At 47.2% G+C, this 19,259-nt stretch overlaps 1 protein-coding gene across 3 annotated transcripts in view; it reads left to right on the top strand.

The window, feature by feature from the left end:
• LOC126539207 (uncharacterized) overlaps positions 1–11,508 on the top strand; it is a 161,083-nt gene extending 149,575 nt beyond the window's left edge. For all 3 annotated transcript variants that reach the window (XM_050185956.3, XM_055075248.2, XM_050185955.3), the window contains exons 3-4: positions 3,254–3,614; positions 5,791–11,508. In XM_050185956.3, coding sequence (XP_050041913.1) covers positions 3,306–3,614; positions 5,791–6,060 — 579 coding nt within the window. In that variant the 5' untranslated portion in view covers positions 3,254–3,305 and the 3' untranslated portion in view covers positions 6,061–11,508. The remainder of the gene's footprint in view (positions 1–3,253; positions 3,615–5,790) is intronic.
• Positions 11,509–19,259: the final 7,751 nt, after the last annotated feature.

The raw sequence follows: 19,259 nt of genomic DNA, 5'->3' as shown, positions 1-19,259 counted from the left end.
TGAAGATGGTAACGTTCGGGAACTTTCGTTAGTGTGGTTCGTGCACCGACGCTACCGCTAGACGCGGCAGAAGCAGGCCAGCCAGCCTACTATCGAGCCGAGCCAAGTCACGAAGTTCGCCGGGCGCGGCGGCATCGTCTTCATGACCACTGTGCGAGACACTCGGGGTAGGCAAGCCGCGCTTCAGAAGCAACGCGGCAGCCGAGCTAGTGCACCGTCGGCATAAGCAAAGCAGGCGGGCGTGCAGCGGGCAGCAGTCGAACGGCTCCGCCTGTTCTTTCTCTCGCTAGAAGCGGCGCCGGCCTCAAACAATGGAGTAGCCTTCTTCGCTGGCTCCCTTCCCGTCCGGCACTTATCCCGCACCGCTTTGTTCGTGCGGTCCGCGCGTCTCGCGCAATAGTAGTTTGGTTTCGTTTTCTTGTTCTTCGCTCGGTGCTGCTGCTGCTGTGTCCTGCTTCTGGTTCTCTTGGGGACACCGTCGGTTCGCTACCGCCTCCAGATCTCTGTGGGGGCGAATACGTGCGCGCTCGAAGTGTCAAGCTTAAACTGTACTGAACAGAGAAACTGTGGCTGAATTCGTCCGCAAACGGAACGCGCTCATCCCTGTACTGGTATCTGTCTTATTTATTTTTTTCGTGTGATATGTGCAGCGGCGGCGTTTGTATCGTTGGCTGCTTGTCGACTCGCTCGAATCCGTAGAGGCCGGTGGGCGGCGTGAGTGTCGTCTGTATAGTCGTGCGTCCGGCGCGCTGCAACTGACGTCTGCTCTCATTCGAAACGGCACGTCGTCTGCTGCTTTGGCGTCTCGTTGCTTCTACACGTACGGCCGCCTTTCTCGCCCGTTCAAGAAAGAAGTATACCCCAGGCATAATAAGGAGGAGTCGCAAGAGCAGCCCGGAAGCCAGCCCTGTCTCCCATCGCTTCCGGTTCTGCACTGCAGCGCGTGCGGAAGCTATACTTAGGGAGCGGAGTGGGGGGGTGGGGGGGGGGGGGGGTCCGCCCACGCTCTTGAAATGCGCGGGCACGGTACGATCCGCAGAAGGCGTTTCGTTTTCTCGTCTGCTCCGTGTGGCACTGTGCTGGAGCGATTCGCTTGAGAAACGCTGCCTGCATGCTGCAGCCTCTTCACAAACTGACGCCCTCGGAGTTACGGTGCTACGCGAAGCGTGGCCTCTTCGCGCGTTTTCTCTTCAGATGTTGCTGCCACCAGTTGCTTTTTGCTTGCCTTGTATTATTCTTATTTCGTCTATTTATGCTCCGCCTTGCCATCTCTCTCTCTCTCTCCCTGCCGTCGTCTCTCGGCTTCCCTAGGGCCCGACACGAAATGTTCGCACTGAAACTTATTGCTCTTTGTCTTCGGGTAGAGGAGAAATATTGTTTTCTCTTTGCCGGCGGAGCTTCTCCCTCTCTGGAATCCAATTAGGTTCGCACTCGGCACTTCGACTGCGCCCGCACGCGTGATCTTGCCGGCTCTGTTGAGCAATCGCGAACGCGCACCGTGCGAGCAGGCTCGGTCATGGTCCGCAGAGCGAATCGCGTAATGCTTGTGTAACGCATGTGTTTATCGAAAGTGCGCATGCGTTTGTTCCCGTTTCCTTCCTCCTCTCCGTCGCCATTGTAGCCATTTTCTTTTCTGTCTTCTCCTCAAATAGAGATATTTAGCAAATTTTGGGACGTACAGGGCTGCTTGTTGCTTTCTTTTGCTTGCTGACAACGCACTGTACAGCTTGCTCGATCACTTCTACTTCGGTAACTAAGCTTTCTGTGCTGAGAAAACTACCACCAGAGGACGCGAAAGTGAACTAGCCGCAGCCAAAAAGCACCAGACGTTGCCGCTGCCATTGTGCCAGACGAAATAGTCTGGCAAGCGTCTGCAATGAGCGTTTCCATTTAGAGCGCTCTTCACTGAGTACAAAAGGGGAGAGGGAGCGGAGTAGAACAATACCGAGGACTTTGAATGGATGGACAGGTAGATCTTTGTATATATATATATAAGCTATAAAATCATTGTATCGGGGCAGCTTCGAAGCGTGGGAAGAAAGGGCTATATAGATGTTCGTGTTGCCGCCAGAAGGTGCGGCAATCCCTCGAAGCCTAGCCTGACTTCTGAAATGATTTAACCTACAAGGCCGTACGTTAAATGGAAGTCGGGAGTGGCGAACAGATTGAATGGAAAAAAGGGCAAGAACACGCATCTCCTTGCAAGAGGAGCAATAACTGCTTAAATAGTAGTCGACTTTGGCATAGGGCCGTGCTTCACACACGAACAGAGAATTGATTGATTGATTGATTAAATCACTGGTTAATGAGTGCGCGAAGAGACAAAAGAAAAAAAGTAACTGCCTTATAAGGAACAGCGTGTATTCAACGCGGAATACTTTAAACTCCTACAACATTTAGTCTCTATAGAGAGTTCGTAGAACGTTCTTGTACGAAGTGTCTTCTTGGAGACTATGTCGATTGTGAAACGTCCAATCAAGTTGCCTGTTCTCCGAACATATCTAATGTAAGTTACATTCTTTTCGGAATCCCGCATACTTAATCCATTACCAAGCGAGCAAGCACGTGTTAGATGAAACATTCAGTATAAGATTAATCAGTCTACGAGAAGAGCATTGACGCTTTATAAACACTGTGAGTGTATTTTTGCAAATGATCTGTCTACCGCCTGGGCTACCAAGGTGCGAAAAAACTCAGCAGTGCGGCCCCCTTGCTTGGTGCCGAGTTTATCAATTCACAGTCGTTCATAATTGAGTCGCCCAGCACAACAACCCTATCGGTGGCTCTTGCGGCTGTAACAACAATCGCGCATCTCCTGTACCTCCGCCCCCGTTTATTATACGAAGAGGCAGGCGCTGCGTACTGGCTTCAAGATGGTGGACAGCCGGCCACTATCAGCGCTAAATATACTCCTAGTGTTCACAACAGACGTATGCTCTAAAGACAGCCAAAGCGTTTGTTACCTTCCTACGGTCGACGGGCGAGCGGGGTACTGACCATGGCGTGCGTCGCCTCAGAATTTCGTCCGCGGATTTATGTTTTGCTACTTCTCTTTCTCGCTTCCTATGTTCCTTTACCTTCCCCCTCTCCCACGTGCAGGTTAGGAAACCGGACTTCTTTCTGGTTAGCCTCCCTGGTTTTCTGTGTTTTTCTTTCTTTCTCTCTGCCGTCTCGCGTGCTGTATATAGACTCACTTGTGCGTAAAACTGGCAAGGCTAATTAAAAAAAAAAATACGTTTTTATTTTTGTGCAGGCGACCTCCTGTTGCTTGTGAGGACGAGCCGATGAGTCGGTGACAACCCGCAATGGAGCGGCGAATCCCCCACGTCCGGGACGTGTTCAGCGACATGCGCTCCTACGACTACTCGCCCCGGTCGAGGCGCAAGGAGTCGGACAGCCCGCTGCCCGCGCCGCGGCACCACGCGCCCAACAACAACCAGCACCAGCAGCAGCAGTCCAATCAGAATCGACACCCCGACAAGACGCCCGGCGCCCCTGGCGGCGGCGCGGGCACTCAGCCGAACGCTCTGACGGAGCGCGACTTCCGGCACCTGGAGCGCCACCTGTCGATGAAGAAGACCATACGGAAGCAGATCAGCCGCAACTTGGCTCAGGTGAAGTGTCGAACAGGTTTTGTCCAGGTAATGCGGGGATGTCGTTCGGTACTGAAGGGTCTTCATTCTGGACACTGTTAATTTGAATTCCGCGATGTGTTTGTGCTTTTAGCTAATATCACACATGGCGAGCCGCCATTACGGAGAACCGATCGGAGATGTAAAAGATGGCGAGTCGAACAATGTGGCGGAATTCGACAGTGTCCAGAATAACACCCCAGTGCCAAGAATAACACAAGTCCAGGTAATGCCATGATTTCGTTTTCCAGGGGTACTTCTGGACACAGTTGAATCGCGCCATCTTTTTGTCTTGAGCTTGTCGCAGATGGCGGAGCTACCCTGTGAGTCAGTGACAGATAACAAGATGGTATATTCGACCGTATGGCAGAATTTGATAATGTTTGTTTATTTTTCCATAAGCATACTGTACGCATGTATGTGTATGGTTATGTCTCTATCTCAGTATATGAGATAAATACCTTGTTGACCCTTCTATAATTGCTCACTAATTCTACACATTTTCAATCAGTTTTTTTCGAGGAAGGCCTGACATGCACACTTCTCATCTTTCTATTCCCTCTCTTCCACCCCGCTGAGTAGGGTAGCCATCCATACGCATTTCTGGTTAACATCCCTGCCTTCTCTCTTTATTTCCTCCTCCTCATCCAGCCATCGTATCCCATTCGTAACCCGATCGCACAAGTGAATATAAGTGAAGATGGCACCCTTTGTATTTTGCGGAAGCTTGATCTAAAGAAATCTCCTGGATCTGACAGTATATCAAACGTTTTTCTTAAAGATATGTTGTCTGGGTGGCAAAGTATTGACATAAAATTTACGTAACCTCCTTAAAATTTTCTGTAATACCTGATGACTGCATGGTGCACTTCGAAGGAAATAACCGTTGCAATGAAATTACTATAGGCCAGGTTCTTTGACATCCACAATTCGTAAGATACTAGAACACATTACTTTTATGGCTGTTATGTTGCATCTAGAAAATAACGAGCTGCGTAGTGACAACCTACTTGGCTTCAGAGCTCTTGATTTCAGCTGGAATGCCCATTCTGTGAAAAAAAAAGAATGTATCGCCTTTGGTCCGCAGACTTTTGCTCGTGACTGTATGTCCTCAGGTCCTCGTCGAACATCTGGTTGATTCGGGCACTCTGTATGTGTCATGTGGAATGTTGTTCCCTCTATACAGTATAAACGTAATGACCTTAAAATGATGCACATTTTCACTCTCTTTCGCGACGACTTCAGGAGGGAGGTTGCAGCGGTTTTCTAGTGCTTAATACTATTTCGTGATTTCACGGCGTCTAAAGGTTGCAGTGATTGAAATAAGCGCTTTATTTAACTTCTTATTGGCAAGTGCAGAAGAGGAAAATAGAGCACCTTTGGTGAAGATTATCATAATAAGAGTTGCCATAATGGGCCGACCATGTAATGCGTAAGAAAGATTATCAGTGGTCTATTATAATTACTGGAGCGTTAGTGTTTAACTGAAGATCACTGGGGAGGGGGAAACGCATTTATCCTGCAATTGACCTAAAATAGGCTGATTGATTATGGTTATGATCATGACTGCTATAAGAGAGCTTAAGGAGTGCCATTGCATAAATGTAACGATGCCTTTCTTGTGCTTTTTACCTTTATTGTGGCGCTGAATAATTGCACAGACTGTATAAACAACACGGACAGGCGGATGCCTCCGCCTAATTTATTTTCAGTAGAGCAGACTAGATATATATTGCAAGCTCTTGAAGTGTTGCTGTGGCACACTTCTGATCAAAATCATGCACTAACTGCACTCAAAAATAAAGTTTAATCCCGTCTCTGTGTATCCTGTCCCCAGAGAATATTCGGCATCTTTTCTTGAACACTGTGCTCACAGCTTTCCTGCCAAAAACGATATGTCACCCTGATAAAGTGGATGCCATTCGTGACCGGTAAGTACCGGGCGCGCAACGTCGATGAACGGAGAGGCACGCAATGTGGACTGCGAGTACTGTTGTGGGACAGCATACACCACTAAAGTTGCCCATATTTCTGAGTGTTTGGCACGACAACGTGCTCTACTATAGCCTTTCATCTGTGTCGCTGTGGCTAGATTCCTCGTCCACCTTGCAGTTTTTCAGCATCTGCTTGAATTGCCCCACCGTTCGTCTCCCCACAGGCTTTCGTGGAGGATCCCAAGGTGCTGTGCAACAACGCGGTCAACAACAACCACAGCCGGCAGCCGCCCGCTCAGCAGCCGCAGGTCATCACGCTCACGAGGGCCAAGATTGCGCGCTCGGACCAGACCTTCCTGGACATGCTGAAGGAGCCCAGCAACAAGCCCGTCGAGGACAACAACAACGCCGGTCGCACGGTGACCGAGTCCTGCTCGTCCAACCAGCAATCCTTCTGGAAATTCCTCGGCATCAAGGGCAAGGGCAAACGATGAACAAGCTGCACTGATTCACTGGCCAAGCCAGGTCGTGACCCGGTGGCGTGGAGACGAACCAACTGGCCATTCTCTGCGACCGCTGGTCTTTTTTTGTTTGTTTTGCTTTTTTAAGGCTTCCAGTGTGAATGTTTTAATACGTGAATGTTATTGTCTCTGCCCTATCTTCGAAAAAGAAATGTGCCGTGAATTATTTTTCTTTCTTTGTTGGAGGACGTGGCTGGCACGCACGCCTTCGCGCTTGTCAAAGAACATACGCGGGTTGGTTGCAAGACGAAAGTCTTTGAGGTGTTTGCGTGCAGGTCAGCTGAGCAGGTGGCCGCGATGGTGCTCGAACAAGGATACGCCTGCTAGGGAACACACCGGCTCGCTCTCGACGTTTCTAAGAGGTTTGTGGTAGAACGGCTAGTCCTTTAGGTTGGTGAGAAGACGTGGACGTTGTGCGTGAGACGGCCATGTCGGGAGAGGCGGTGTGACATGAACTTTTCTCTAGCGACGCTCGGACTGGATCGGTTCGACGGGCCTGTCATTTCGTTCGGTCCGTGGAGGGTTCGAGGCCGGCCTGCTGCCCGAAACCCGTGCAACCGAGTTTGTGTGAACCCATCGGCACGCCTCAGGACGGTTTTGCGACACCCAGCGGCCAGGCGGACAGCTTAATCACCTTACACCGAATCAACAACGTTCCGTCCGTCTCACGGTCTTCGACCGACGCGTCAAAAGGACCTCGGTGCACAACGTGCCCGCAACCCCTGGTGGCGGATCCCTGTCACAGGTGCATTACGCGAGATTGTGGCGCATTTGGCCGTGTTAGACAATCGTCTCTTCGTTCTTTGGCTGTCTGCTTCGAGTGATTTCGTCGGCGTACTTGCTTGGACCTGTGCGTTTTTTCTGTCTCAGTCTACTTGACGCTCCTTTCGTGGCATCCAATACGAGCCTCCGTGTGGACAATCACGTGAATGCTATTACACAAATCCTTGGCGTTGAGCGCTGGCGTTTGGACATTTGTAACGCCAAGTCCGCATGTTGAATGGTGACATGAGGCATTGCCGATGAAGGCACTGCCGGTTGCACTAGGTTGCGGTGAGGACTGTCATCTGCATATAGTGCTATGCTATTGCCTCAAAAGCATCTGTTTTGACGGGAATTTCTCTCGTTGCCTGTCCGATGCTGAAAATATGGCTCGCACAGATTCCCAATCGGAGGAAGAGTGCCCCCTTTGCATTTTTGCTAGCACGTGTACCACAACCAGGACAGCCATTTCCAGCATGTGCATCTTTAGAAATGAAGGACATTGTTAGTACCGTGTCTTTCGTGGCAAAGGCCCCAGTCTTGTGCTGAGGCCTTCCCCTTTACGCTGGAAAGGCGGCCGCATTCCTTATATTTGTAGTGAATTGCCTAAATTGCAGGTTACTGTTTCGTTGTGTTTCGCTATAGCTTGTGTACTGCTTAGTATTTTTTACTACTTGAAGGCGCCCCTATGCTGTGCGCCGTTCATCCTGTTTGTTCAGGGCCGTCTCGGCAACTCACGACATTTGACCAGTTTTTTTTTTTCTCACTTTATCACTGAAGACATCACTGTACCATGCACTTGACTCTTGAAACCTTGGTGAAAGTTCCGTGCTGGTTGTTTTGTGATATGCTTTACAAGTTTCCGATTGTTCTTGTAATTAAATATTTGCTTCTTTGGTATATTTACGCTCGACGCATTCTCATCTAATGGGCCTACGTATTTGGACAAATGCTTGCTTTTTTCAAGGGAGCTATCACCTTCGTAGACATTTTGTGCATCGCATGTCAGCGTGTCTTCTTCGGTGCAATTTTAACATTGAATTCTTGAAGTTCACTTTGAAACAGTTGACCATGCAGCAACAGTTGTGATTGTCACCACTCGTTTTTTCTTTTTTCCGTGTCCCTGAATGAACTCACTTTGGCAAGTTGGCCAGAAGTACGTTTTATTGAAGTGAACTTATATAAAACGTGCCACAGTTAGTCTAAACAGAACACTGTCACGAAACGTACGTCAATCTTTCGTAAAGATGCAAGCGGACCAAGTTTATCTGCACAAAGTTAGGAAAACGTGGCTAAAAGCATTTTCGCGGTAAGTATAGTATGGCGATTCATGCACACGCATAGATGGAGTTATAGTTACGAGCATGAACGCCACTGCAACGATGTGTCATTTCTGGTAACAAGTTGAACTCAGTGGCCAACCTGCTGACATGTCGGCTACCAGCGCTTGTTTATTCGAGAATCACAATCGGTGATGCTATCATTGGCAAAGACGGGCAATGGCAGTAACAGTTACTGCAGAAACTTTCTGAAATGGATACTCTCTGGCACGATTTCATCGTGATTCCCCGTTTTCTGCGCGAACGTGCATACTACACTGCCATCAGTCCATAAAACACAAGTCATGTGTAATCCGCTTAACAGATGTTACACAAGAACAATTTGCACATGCGAGTAGCCTTGCTACTTCTCTGAGTTGAAAGCATGAGTCCATCAATGTTGCCAGCTCTGAACTTTATTGTGAGATGGCGCTGCTACGGTTTATGAATATAATCCAAATTTTCATTCCTTCCTGCTGTAAAGTTCAATTTTGTACTTTTTACCGACGGCAAGCACACTGCTGCAGTACTCTTTTTCATCGCTAGACCATCAGGGTAATCACATCTTCCATAACTTTATCGTAGGTTTCCACTTCAACCTTCATAGTCTTCGCGTTCATATGATGCTACCACATGCCTCACATTTGATGACTTACACATTGTCGAGTCAATGCAATAAACATTGAATTCTGTATGCTGTATCACTGCTTCACAGTGGGCCTTCCATAGCACATGTAAAATCAGATTTGACGAGTGTACTTAACAGCAGTTTGCCCAAATGCTAACTGTTCCTAGCACTGTTTCTCCCTTGAACAATGTAAGAAACATGCGAAACAGATGAAAATTTTTTACTAGATCTCTTTCAGCACTTATAAACTCGTTTCGTTAATCTGCTTTATTTTTCAGTATAAGACATCCAGTCGTTGAACACATGTTCCAGAGACATGTAGCCCATGCCTCTTGCTGAAAGCTATGCAAAAAATCTCGAGAGTGCCAATAAGCACGCCGCTGGTACAGGGAAAAGCCAGCCTTGCAACAGCGAGTGCCCTGTAAAGGTACACCGCTGTACATTTGAAGTAGGCAACTGAGCCACTTCTGCTGAGTACGTCCAAAACCTCCTTGAGTACGCGTTACTTTCACACTGCGTTATTTTTCGACCTAGTGCAATCACGTCTACCCTGCTATAAAAGTTTTTTTAAGCGCACAAAGTGGTCGAAAACAAACTTTTCTGTCAGCTGGCACAGCAAACAGATGGGTTTTGTTAGTGTTCAGATGACATTCAACTCTGCCTCTTTTTGCTGTGCGCTAAATTTTGAGAAGCGGTTCAGGCGCAGTCTCTGCAATGTCCGTTTTTGATGCAAGACAAACTGTTTCAGTTTGATCGAGCTCTGGCATTTCTTTTACCCTAATGTGGAGTGTGTGGTCGATATTGTACCCAACTCCGGTGTCTAATCATGAGGGATTACATTGCAGACCTTAATTAGAGTTCGATGAGCGCTTGAATATTCATGAAGTGTTCGAAATGCCTGTGCGGTCCAGCGCAATGTTGCCATAACAGCGTCGTGCGTGGACTGAAAGTGTGCTCTTGAACACCGTGCTCAGTTTGTCACTAGGAAGTTTTAGCTTGTACATAAATTTGCTCCTATTTACTACTGGAAACGCAGACGTGACGCCATTTGGTGACATTGAGTTCAGCCACAACGTACAAAAGTGTTACTGCATGACGACCTATGTTTTTCTCAGTCGCTGGTGTGAAGACCGTGGCAACATCGTAATCATGAAAATATGTAGCGACGTTTTAGAGCGTAGGCTTCGCCCGTTCCTGCAACGAGCGTCGGCGTCCCTCGTAATCGAGTGAACGAGCACAGCGAAGGATGAAAGAACGAACGCAGAGCGCAGCGGGGTATGAAAGACGGCGACAGCGAAGAAAGCGTGAGGAGAAAATCGGAGGAGGAGGGTGCAGCGTAACCATGAGGTGGAAAGCGGAGGAGGAGGGTATGGCGAAAGGGTGAGAAGAAATGCGTAGTGCCACACAAGACAGGCTCTGCAGGAACGACCGTTACAAGATGGTTCCAGAGTAGCACACATCGTCTGTTCGCCAATGACGCCACTGACACTATACATGGAAACAAAGCGTTGCATGAGCGGAGGTCTGTCGACGGCTGCTGTGAATCGTGCCCACGCGTCCTTCACTTGCTGCCTCTCGCGATCTCCCGATTTGCGAGGCAGTCGCGCCACACTTCGCTCCGTTTGCAACGTGCCGCACCAAGACAGCTTGTCCGCGCCAGCAAGTGCACAGCGAAATGAAAACACGTATAGAGCTACGCTCAAATTTCGCATTAGGGGCTATCGTAATCGCCGGTGAATTTCTATTTTCCATAAGAGCAGTACCGAAAAAAAAAGCTCTGCTTTGTGGTTCAACAGACTGCCACAAAATGCCGCTTAGAGCAGTGGGGTTGCCATGCAAGTTTCCGGTGTTTCGGTATTGCATAAATCGCAGTGATCTACGCAAACACTCTAAGGGTTTCACTTTGTTCGCACTGGTATTGTTGCATACTTCATGGAATATCGGAAACATGGACGGTAGTAGCAACATGGGTAGCGACGCTTTGCCCAACCGTAACACATTAGAAACGTTTATGTCACGTGGGTGTTCTCGTCGAAGGAAAACAGACTGCGCAAGTTTGCGATTACATCAAACGCCGACGCTTTACACCGCCTACTAGTAGAATATGGCTGGTCACTGTAATAATAGCTTTGTCATCGCCGGTTAGAGAATGTGCCACACGATGGCGCCACCAACGCGACTTGTCACTTGTGCGTTTCTAGCGTAAAACGTTTACGTACGAGCACAAACTTTCTATTACGTTACGTACAGCCTGTCGAGAAACGTTTGTGACACAGGACGTGGGCAGCGTGAGTTGCGTGTGTAAAATTTATCACTGCCTTCTCCGTTTAAAAGCCGCATCCTTTGGGCTGTAACTTTCGAGAACGTAGCTTATTGTGGTAGTGGAAATGCCTACTTGTTCTGTGTCGGAGCATCTCGGTGTTTGTGATGCGCCATTTTGATGTCTTTTTTTTCTACAACTGGCAAATAGAGAGCCATATTTAGGCGAGATTTATAGAGCCAACACGCACTACACACGAAAAGAGTGTCGACGTAAGAAATGAGCGCCTGGCGAAATGTGCCACCGGCGACGTAGGTAGATGGAAATGATGCTTGTGTACAAAAAAAAGAAACAACCTACGAATGAATGTGCTCTGAATGTGTGTTATGTCTGTACATACGAAGCGGAGATTTAAAAAAAATCACTACGCAATAAAAGAACCGAACAAAGAATGTGTACCTCTGATCATTTTCAAGCACTCGTCTTGCTTTTCTCTTTATAATAGTTCAGATTGCACTTCACCGAAACGTTCCCATACGCAGTCCAAAAATGCCGCGCATAACTTGTTCTGCTTGTGGAATTCATTTGAATTCATCAACTATTCCAATCAAACCGCATGATAAGTTCAAGAAAACGGAAAACATATCACTGACTGCACATGGAAAGTTTCGGGCGAGTGTTTGGACTGTAAAGATTATATTCACCATTGCTGTACCATTCAGACGTCACAGCCGGCAAACACGACTGCCCCCATATTCATAAATGTGTCATAACTGTAACTTGAAGCTCATGCTTGACTGGTTCTAAATGACGCCTGTCGTGACCGCGCTGATGGGAACGCAACGATCATCATGGCATCGTTTAGATGAAGGCTTCCAATTCAGATACATCTCTTAAGGCGGAAGGTCTTGTTCGCATGATAGGCCATCACGAAGTCCCGTCGTCGGTACACTCGCTCCAGCCAGACACATAGCTTGACCGACCACTGTTGATCAATTCTTCATCTTCCTGCGAACATCTGTCCTGTGCGGAGTTGTTGAAGCGGACCCCAAACGGACCATAGCCAATCAGGTAGGTATGTTTGCATGCAGTTGCTGAGACGTAGTATAGCCCATCGCCCTATGTCCGCTACGGCACTCTGAGACGTAGTACAGCCCATCGCCCAATGTCCGCTACGGTACTCCGAGACGTAGTATAGCCCATCGCCCAATGTCCGCTGCGTCACTCTCTCACCAGTCGACCAGGTAGGTGTGCTTCCACGGAGTTCACGTCGGACCAGGGATTTACCCACGGTTGCAGTGCGCGATCCACGTCAGTGGAACGCGCCACTACGCCAATGTGGGCGACTGCACGGTGCGCTGCTCTAGCTTTTCGAAAATCACGTGTGAGCTACGCGTCGTCGCTTCCCTCTTCACGTTACACTCTAAGAAAAGTTTACACCCTTTGGGGTGCATATCTGCCACGCAACGATAATCGTCATCTGCCTTGCTTGCGTTTCCTTTCTTGAAAACGCCGCGCCCGCTACTAAATTTCCTGTCGGCAATGCTATGTCATGCTGATAACGCGCATGCCGTTCATTACTGGGAAGTACCGGGCACGCAGCGCTAAAGAAAGGAAATGCGGACAAGACAGATGACGTTTATTGTGTGGCAATATACGACTAAATGGGTGTAAACTTTTCTTATAGTGTAAGCCCGAGGTTGCGATATCAAATCCGACCGCGTCGGTCGCATTTCGATAGGGGCGAAATGTGAAAAACGCCCGTGTCCCATGCGTTGGGGCACATTAAAGATCCATTGGTGGCCAAAATTAATCCAATGTCCCCCACTACGTCGTGCCTCAAAATAAGTGTTTTGGCGCGTAAAACCCCATAATTCAATTGAATATTACAATAAGTAAACAGCAAGCAGAAGCAGCGGAAATTTCAAAGACGCACATATTACAACTGCGACACAAAATAATGGAGGACACAATGATCTTGTGCAATTGTGAACAAGTTATCACAAAGTGATCTGCAACTCCATATGACGTAATCGTATCGAGAGCGATGCAATCGCAGAAGTACGTACGCCCTAAAAAAATAGTTTCCACCCTTTGGGGCTTATCTTGTACCCAAAAGATAATCGTCATCTGCCTTGCTTGCGTTTCCTCTCTTGAAAACTCGGCGCTCGCTACTTTCCTGTCGAGAGTGCTGTGTCAAGCTGATAACGCGCAAGCCGTTCGTCACTAGGAACTACCGGGCTCGAAGCGTTAAAGAAATGCGGGCAAGACAGATGATTATTGTTTGGGGACAAAATACAGACCAAAGGGTGTAAATTTTTTTATAGTACCAGTCAAGAGCAATTCTATTGGGATATATCTTAATATTTATTTTATTGGAAGCTTGTTCTTTATAGAAACAAAAGCGAACTACAACTTAGATCGTTTCCTTTCTTTGTTTACTAAGGTAACTGACAGTTGTTCCCATTTTTCACAAAGCTTCACACATAATACCTCGGATCTATGCAGAACGCCCGCATGCGCGAACATTTAATCTCATATCCGTTTATATATCGATGGCTATGTAATTTATTATGTAACGAAAAATCGCTGAGCACCGTACACTTTAGGAGGACCGAAGAGTTCAGCGAATGAAGCCGCAGCAATTCACTGCAAGGTCGCACGTTTGAATAGCGTCCCACATCAAGGTCTCAAAATGTCGATGAGGGCTACGAAGTGCTGATGGTGCGAATGTGATCAATTCAACCCTGCAGCGTGTACGATAGACGATAAGGATAGCGAAAAGGAATGCCGCGATGGAAGAAAAACGAAGCGTAACCTATGCTGCCGGTTAACTCTGCTCGGTCGCCTGGGAAACGGTCGCGCATGCGCAATGCAGATGTGAAAGCGGCAGAGCGTTGTCGGTGCCTGGCTGCGGACGACAGTGGCAGCAGTTGCGGTAAGTATCGCAAATTTTTTTGCGTTAATAAGTTGGAAATTGTGTTGCAAGCGTGGTTACTCTATTTTGGTCGTCAGAAGAGTAACTATACGTTGGCGGAACGGAAGGCCACAATCCAATGTTGTTTAGAAAAGCCGAGAAACGCTTTCGCTTGCTCTCGCTTGATCTTGATAAGACTAATGATATATCTCTTGCCATCAAAACACATACGTGTACTGTCGGCGGGAAACGAAACGTGAACAGTGGAGCACGTGACCCAAGGCGTAAGTGAAGGTATAGTGCCCGCGCCGCCCACTCATCACGACTCTATGACACGCACACCCGATCTGGCCGCTCTGCGCGATCCCCCTATAGTGAGATACAGTTGAAACTCGATTTAACGAAGTGATGAAGTGAAATCGGGAAGTTTGTAAAATCGAGAAATGAATTTCTCGGTCCTCCGAAACCTAAAATTGTAACGTAGCGACATGCAAAAGGTACCGCGGCATCGTATCTGCAGCTAATACAACCGCCTGTTGAATAAACCATCAAATAACAAAAGCAACCAACGTCGCCTCTATCGAGGTGGTGTTTAGTCCACAGTTCCGTGCATGGATCTGGCGTGCAGCCTCCTGAAAATAAAGCTAGGGCCGTTACTAGGATGCCTAGACGTTATAACGCGTTAGCATAAGAGCGCGCGCTCGAAGAAAAACCCGTCTGTGTCAAAATTAGAAAGAAATCACCGTTTTTTTTTTACTAAGGTATTTAAGGAAAGACTTCGTTAAATCGAGTTCGGCCAAGGTAGTTTCGTTAATTCGGGTTGATGACAGCATTCAACTCTACGGGTGCCTGCCGGGGAACGGAAATTTTTTCGTTATATCGGGAACTTCGTAAAGTCAGGTTTCGCTAAATCGAGTTTTAACCGTATTTTCGCTTTTGTTATGTCAAACGGCCCAACGCGCTCGCCTCGTCCACGCACTGTAAAATAATTTACACCATAAAAAGTGAAAAAAGGTGTAAATGTGTCTATAACTCACACCCTTCGGGTGTTATCTATATAACGGACACCCTAAGGGTGTGAGTTATAGACATTTTCGCTTCTGTTATGTCAAACGGCCCAACGCGCTCGGCTCGTCCACGCGCCGGCCGCCGTCGCGGCTGCAAGCAGTACCGCGCTGCGCAAGTTTGCCGATCGAATGCGGTGCACAAGCGGTAAACAGCACGTGCCGATCTGTCTCTGATGATGACGGTGCAGTCTTCACCATGCCGGCAGCGCTGTCGGCGTTTCATTTGGCACCGATAGCACTTATGGTTTCGGCGAATCGTACGACAATACTTGTCGTAAACTGCAATATTTTCGCTGCTGTTTTCTTTCGCTTTTATTTTCTTCCTTTCAAGTGTAAGAACCAGAACCGCGAAAGCCAAAATAGCTCGCTATTGGGGGAATCGCGCAGTGCGGCCAAACCGCATGTCAGGGGTGATGACTGAACGGCGCGCACTATATCTTCACTTATGCTTGGGCCACGCGCTCCGCTGCTCAAGTTACATTTGACACTGGTAGTACTGTTTTCTTGGAGGTGGCATTGTCTCGTTGGCGGGCAATAATAGCACGCGTGTGTTCTTCGGAAGTCGCAAGATTTTAGGGCTACATTTGCCCACCTGAGCGAAAAGTTTGCATTTAAACAGTGAAAAATGTGAACCGATTTTTAGGAAGCTGACCTAATTGAGTCTGTTTTGTTAGCGCCCCCAGTCGTTTAAGATGACGCTATACACTTACAATTTACGGTCGTCATCATATTTAAGTCTTGCGTTGGGGGTTAGCTGGAATAGCATAATCAGAATGCAACGCTTCCGTTTGGGCAGCTTTCGGCAGTTTTCTCTCACGGACAGTCTTGCGTAGGTGCGAACAATTAGGGCGCTGCGTTTCTGCCGTAATGCTGCCTTCCCTGTTCAAAGGTATTGACAGAACATCACGAAACTTTTATTTTGAGGCTGTTCTCCCAACCGACGCATATAATAAGAAACAGTATGCAAATGCCTAAGCCCTGGTATGATGCAGACACTGAAAAAAGTTGTCTTTGTGACCAAGTGCTCGCTGGAACGTCGTCAACGCCCGCCCGATTGCACGGCGACAGAGTTAAAATGGTCGCTCAAGCAAAATCGCAGTGTTGGTCAATGTTATACTACACTATACAGTTCCAGTAAAACAAAGACTCTTCGTGTACGTTGAATAACCCCATGAAGTTCCCAAGTAACATACAAAAGCAAGCGCAATGAACCACGTAATTGCATTTCAGTTGATACCTGGGCACTGCAATATTCCTGGTAATACTGCAGCGGACGCAGCTACGAATTGGGCGCACAATACCGCAGAGACAACCAATCTTCCCCTGTTGAGTAGTGAAGTCCATCTGATCCTGAGATCTGATCCAGATTTCCTGTCGTCTCAGCAAAACTACCTGGTTTGATCGGCAATCTAAGGGCTCGGAGTTATACTTTATAGACCTATGTATAAACCTATCAATGCCGGAAAATCTAAGAGAAAACAATATCTGAAACCTTGGTGCACCGTCTGCGGCTTGGCACTGCATTTACGAGACACTTCTTATACAGAATAAAACGTGCCTCTGGTCCGCAGCGTTCTTGTGGCCATCCAGACGAAGATGTGCATCATCTCCTCGAGTGCACTAAATACGATCCGCAACGAATGGTATGGCAAGGAAATTTGTTGCTTTTGGACAGAAGACGATTCAACTCTAAAAAGCTATACTTTGTCCATGGCCAAGTATTCTGTCGGCGCGCCTTCAGAAAAGAGCACTTCATGCTCTCAAAAAGTTTTTCGAAGAAACGAACATTTTGGGGAAATATTAAGTTTCAGATGATCCTAATAAGCTAAATGAGTGATATGGGTGTTGTTCTGGGTTAAATATTCATTTATGTGGTGATCGTGATCTTTACGCAGTGTGTGATTGTGTTTTGTGTTTGCAGTGTAATTACATGTGTTATGTGCTCAGCTATTCAAGATATCTGTCTATATATGCCATTGTGTACTAAACTCATGCACAAAACTTTGCGATTCATGTACTGTTAGACTGTATAGTTTTTGTTCACCTGGTGTACTATTGAGTGCCATATTTTGTGTCATTAGTGGCCCTTTTTACGCAAATTTGTTTCGTTTGCTAATTGATAAGGAGTAGCCGGTGTCGCCATAAAGGCGCCAACCTCTTCTAATATTCATTTCAATAAAAAAGGAAGTTCCAAAGTTTTCCGCACCCCTCCATAAACTATGTGACGCACTTCATAGCGTATTGTGCACTTTTCAGGATGGTTAACCCCCGAAGTTATTTAAAGGGACAACAAAGAGAATAAGTACTTTTTCAGCTGTATTAGCGAGGTACCTTTATACGACACCACAAAAGCCTTTCCTGCCGCAAGGGGAGGCTTGACTTGATGAATTCTGTCGGCGTCTGGCTCGGCCTAGTTAATTTTTTATAGGCAAATGTGGAGTATCTGCTCACAGAACGAAAGATGCTCACAGAACGAAAGTAACCTTTACTATACCACAGCGGTCAAAATACAAAGAAACATTGACACCTGTGACGTCACAGTGACGTACATGCGCTGAAATTTTGGTGCTCCCAGAAAATGAAAATGTTGCTGTGATATTCTTTTCTAATAATCAACCTGTTAGCTTGAAATTAGCAAGAAGACAAGTATAAAATATAGTGTCGCTATACGTGCATTTTCAGGGGTGGTTTCTTGCGCGTCCAATTACAGCTTTTTAGAGAAGTTAGAACAGGGCTGCGCCGACATTCTAACGGGATATATGTTTAGGTTCTTTCCGCGAAAAGCAATTTTCATAAATTCGTATATTTTCGGCTTAAATTGCTGTCACTTTACGTGCATTGGAAGGGGTATAGATATATGCGTCCAGTTACAGCTTTTTAGAGAAGTGAGAACAGGGCTGTGCAGACACTCTAATAGGCTGTCTGCTTATGTTATTTTAGGAAAAGCAATTTTCATAAATTTGTGTATTGTTCTCTTAAATGAGTGTCACTATACACGCATTTGCACGGGTATAGATTTAAGCGTCCAGTTCCAGCTTTTCAGAGAACTGAGAGCAGTTTGAACAATTTGAGCAAATTAATCTATTCTTCGCTTCAACTGAAATTTGTGAGCACTAGCTCCTTCTCCGTCTGGTTCTGTTTCGTGTTCCTTTTTTTCCCTCAAATAGCACGTTATCATTGCTTTGGAAAAAAATCGAATGTTATTTTTCGGACGTAATTTAATGCTGCGTCCCCTTCCAGTTTGTTTCCATCTTCGTCTGGAATATGATGTATTGTTGCAGATTTCCTGCCTAAAAAGTTTATGTGTTTCCAAAATATTCCAGACCGTGCTGCTTCCGGGCCGCCATCTGGCGGTGCCCCCGTACGCGCCCTCCTTCTCCTCATTCGACGAGAACGTGCCACGCGGTTCCTGAACCAAGGAGGCCTCGGCAACCACGTCCCTTCGGCACTGGGCCAACAGTTCTTACACAGGTAAGCCGGACAATTAAGATACGAGGAATTGAGCACGGTGGCACTACGTTATTCTGTGCCAGTGCTAGAAAACGTTTTTTTTCTGCCTGTGCCGTCACACAACTCGTAAACGGCTTCCTCTCGTCAGCTCTCAAAGGGGACCTATACAGGCCTGAACCATTGAAACCTGAAAACTTCCGCATGCGAGAGCATCCTCACTTTTAATTAGTACCGCACGTACCCTTCGTGTTCGCCGGCAAACTTACCTATAACTAAATGCGGTCCCACCGTTTGCTTTCGCACGATCATCATAATCGTCATACCTTTAGGTTTACTGCAGGAACGTTGGCGTCCCCCAAAAGTCTCCTGTGGTCCATGTGATTCCCGAACCTATGGCCCTCCATCGGCCATCGTCATCGCGAGCCGCTATATACTAGTATGTTTATACAAATGATGTATGTAATATTTAAAAATTGCGGCTTTTAAATAGAAGCGCGGTTCCGGCGAAGACATGCCGTCAGCCGTGGCGATTAGGCGGTGACGAGTGACTTGTGGTAATGAGTCGCTAATTGGCATAAATCTCCTAATTAACGTTCGAACCTTTAATTAATTTCAGCGGGCTCACGTGCACACACACACACACGCACACACACACGCACGCACACACACGCACAAACACACACACACACACATACACATACAAAGACACACAAACACACACACACACAAGAACATGAACACAAACACACAAACACACACAAGCACACAC

Source organism: Dermacentor andersoni, chromosome 11 (genome assembly GCF_023375885.2).
Source record: "Dermacentor andersoni chromosome 11, qqDerAnde1_hic_scaffold, whole genome shotgun sequence".
In the NCBI taxonomy this organism is placed as follows: domain Eukaryota; kingdom Metazoa; phylum Arthropoda; class Arachnida; order Ixodida; family Ixodidae; genus Dermacentor; species Dermacentor andersoni.
The sequence above is the reverse complement of the archived record's forward strand: the minus strand, read 5'-3'. Positions and strand labels throughout refer to the sequence as shown.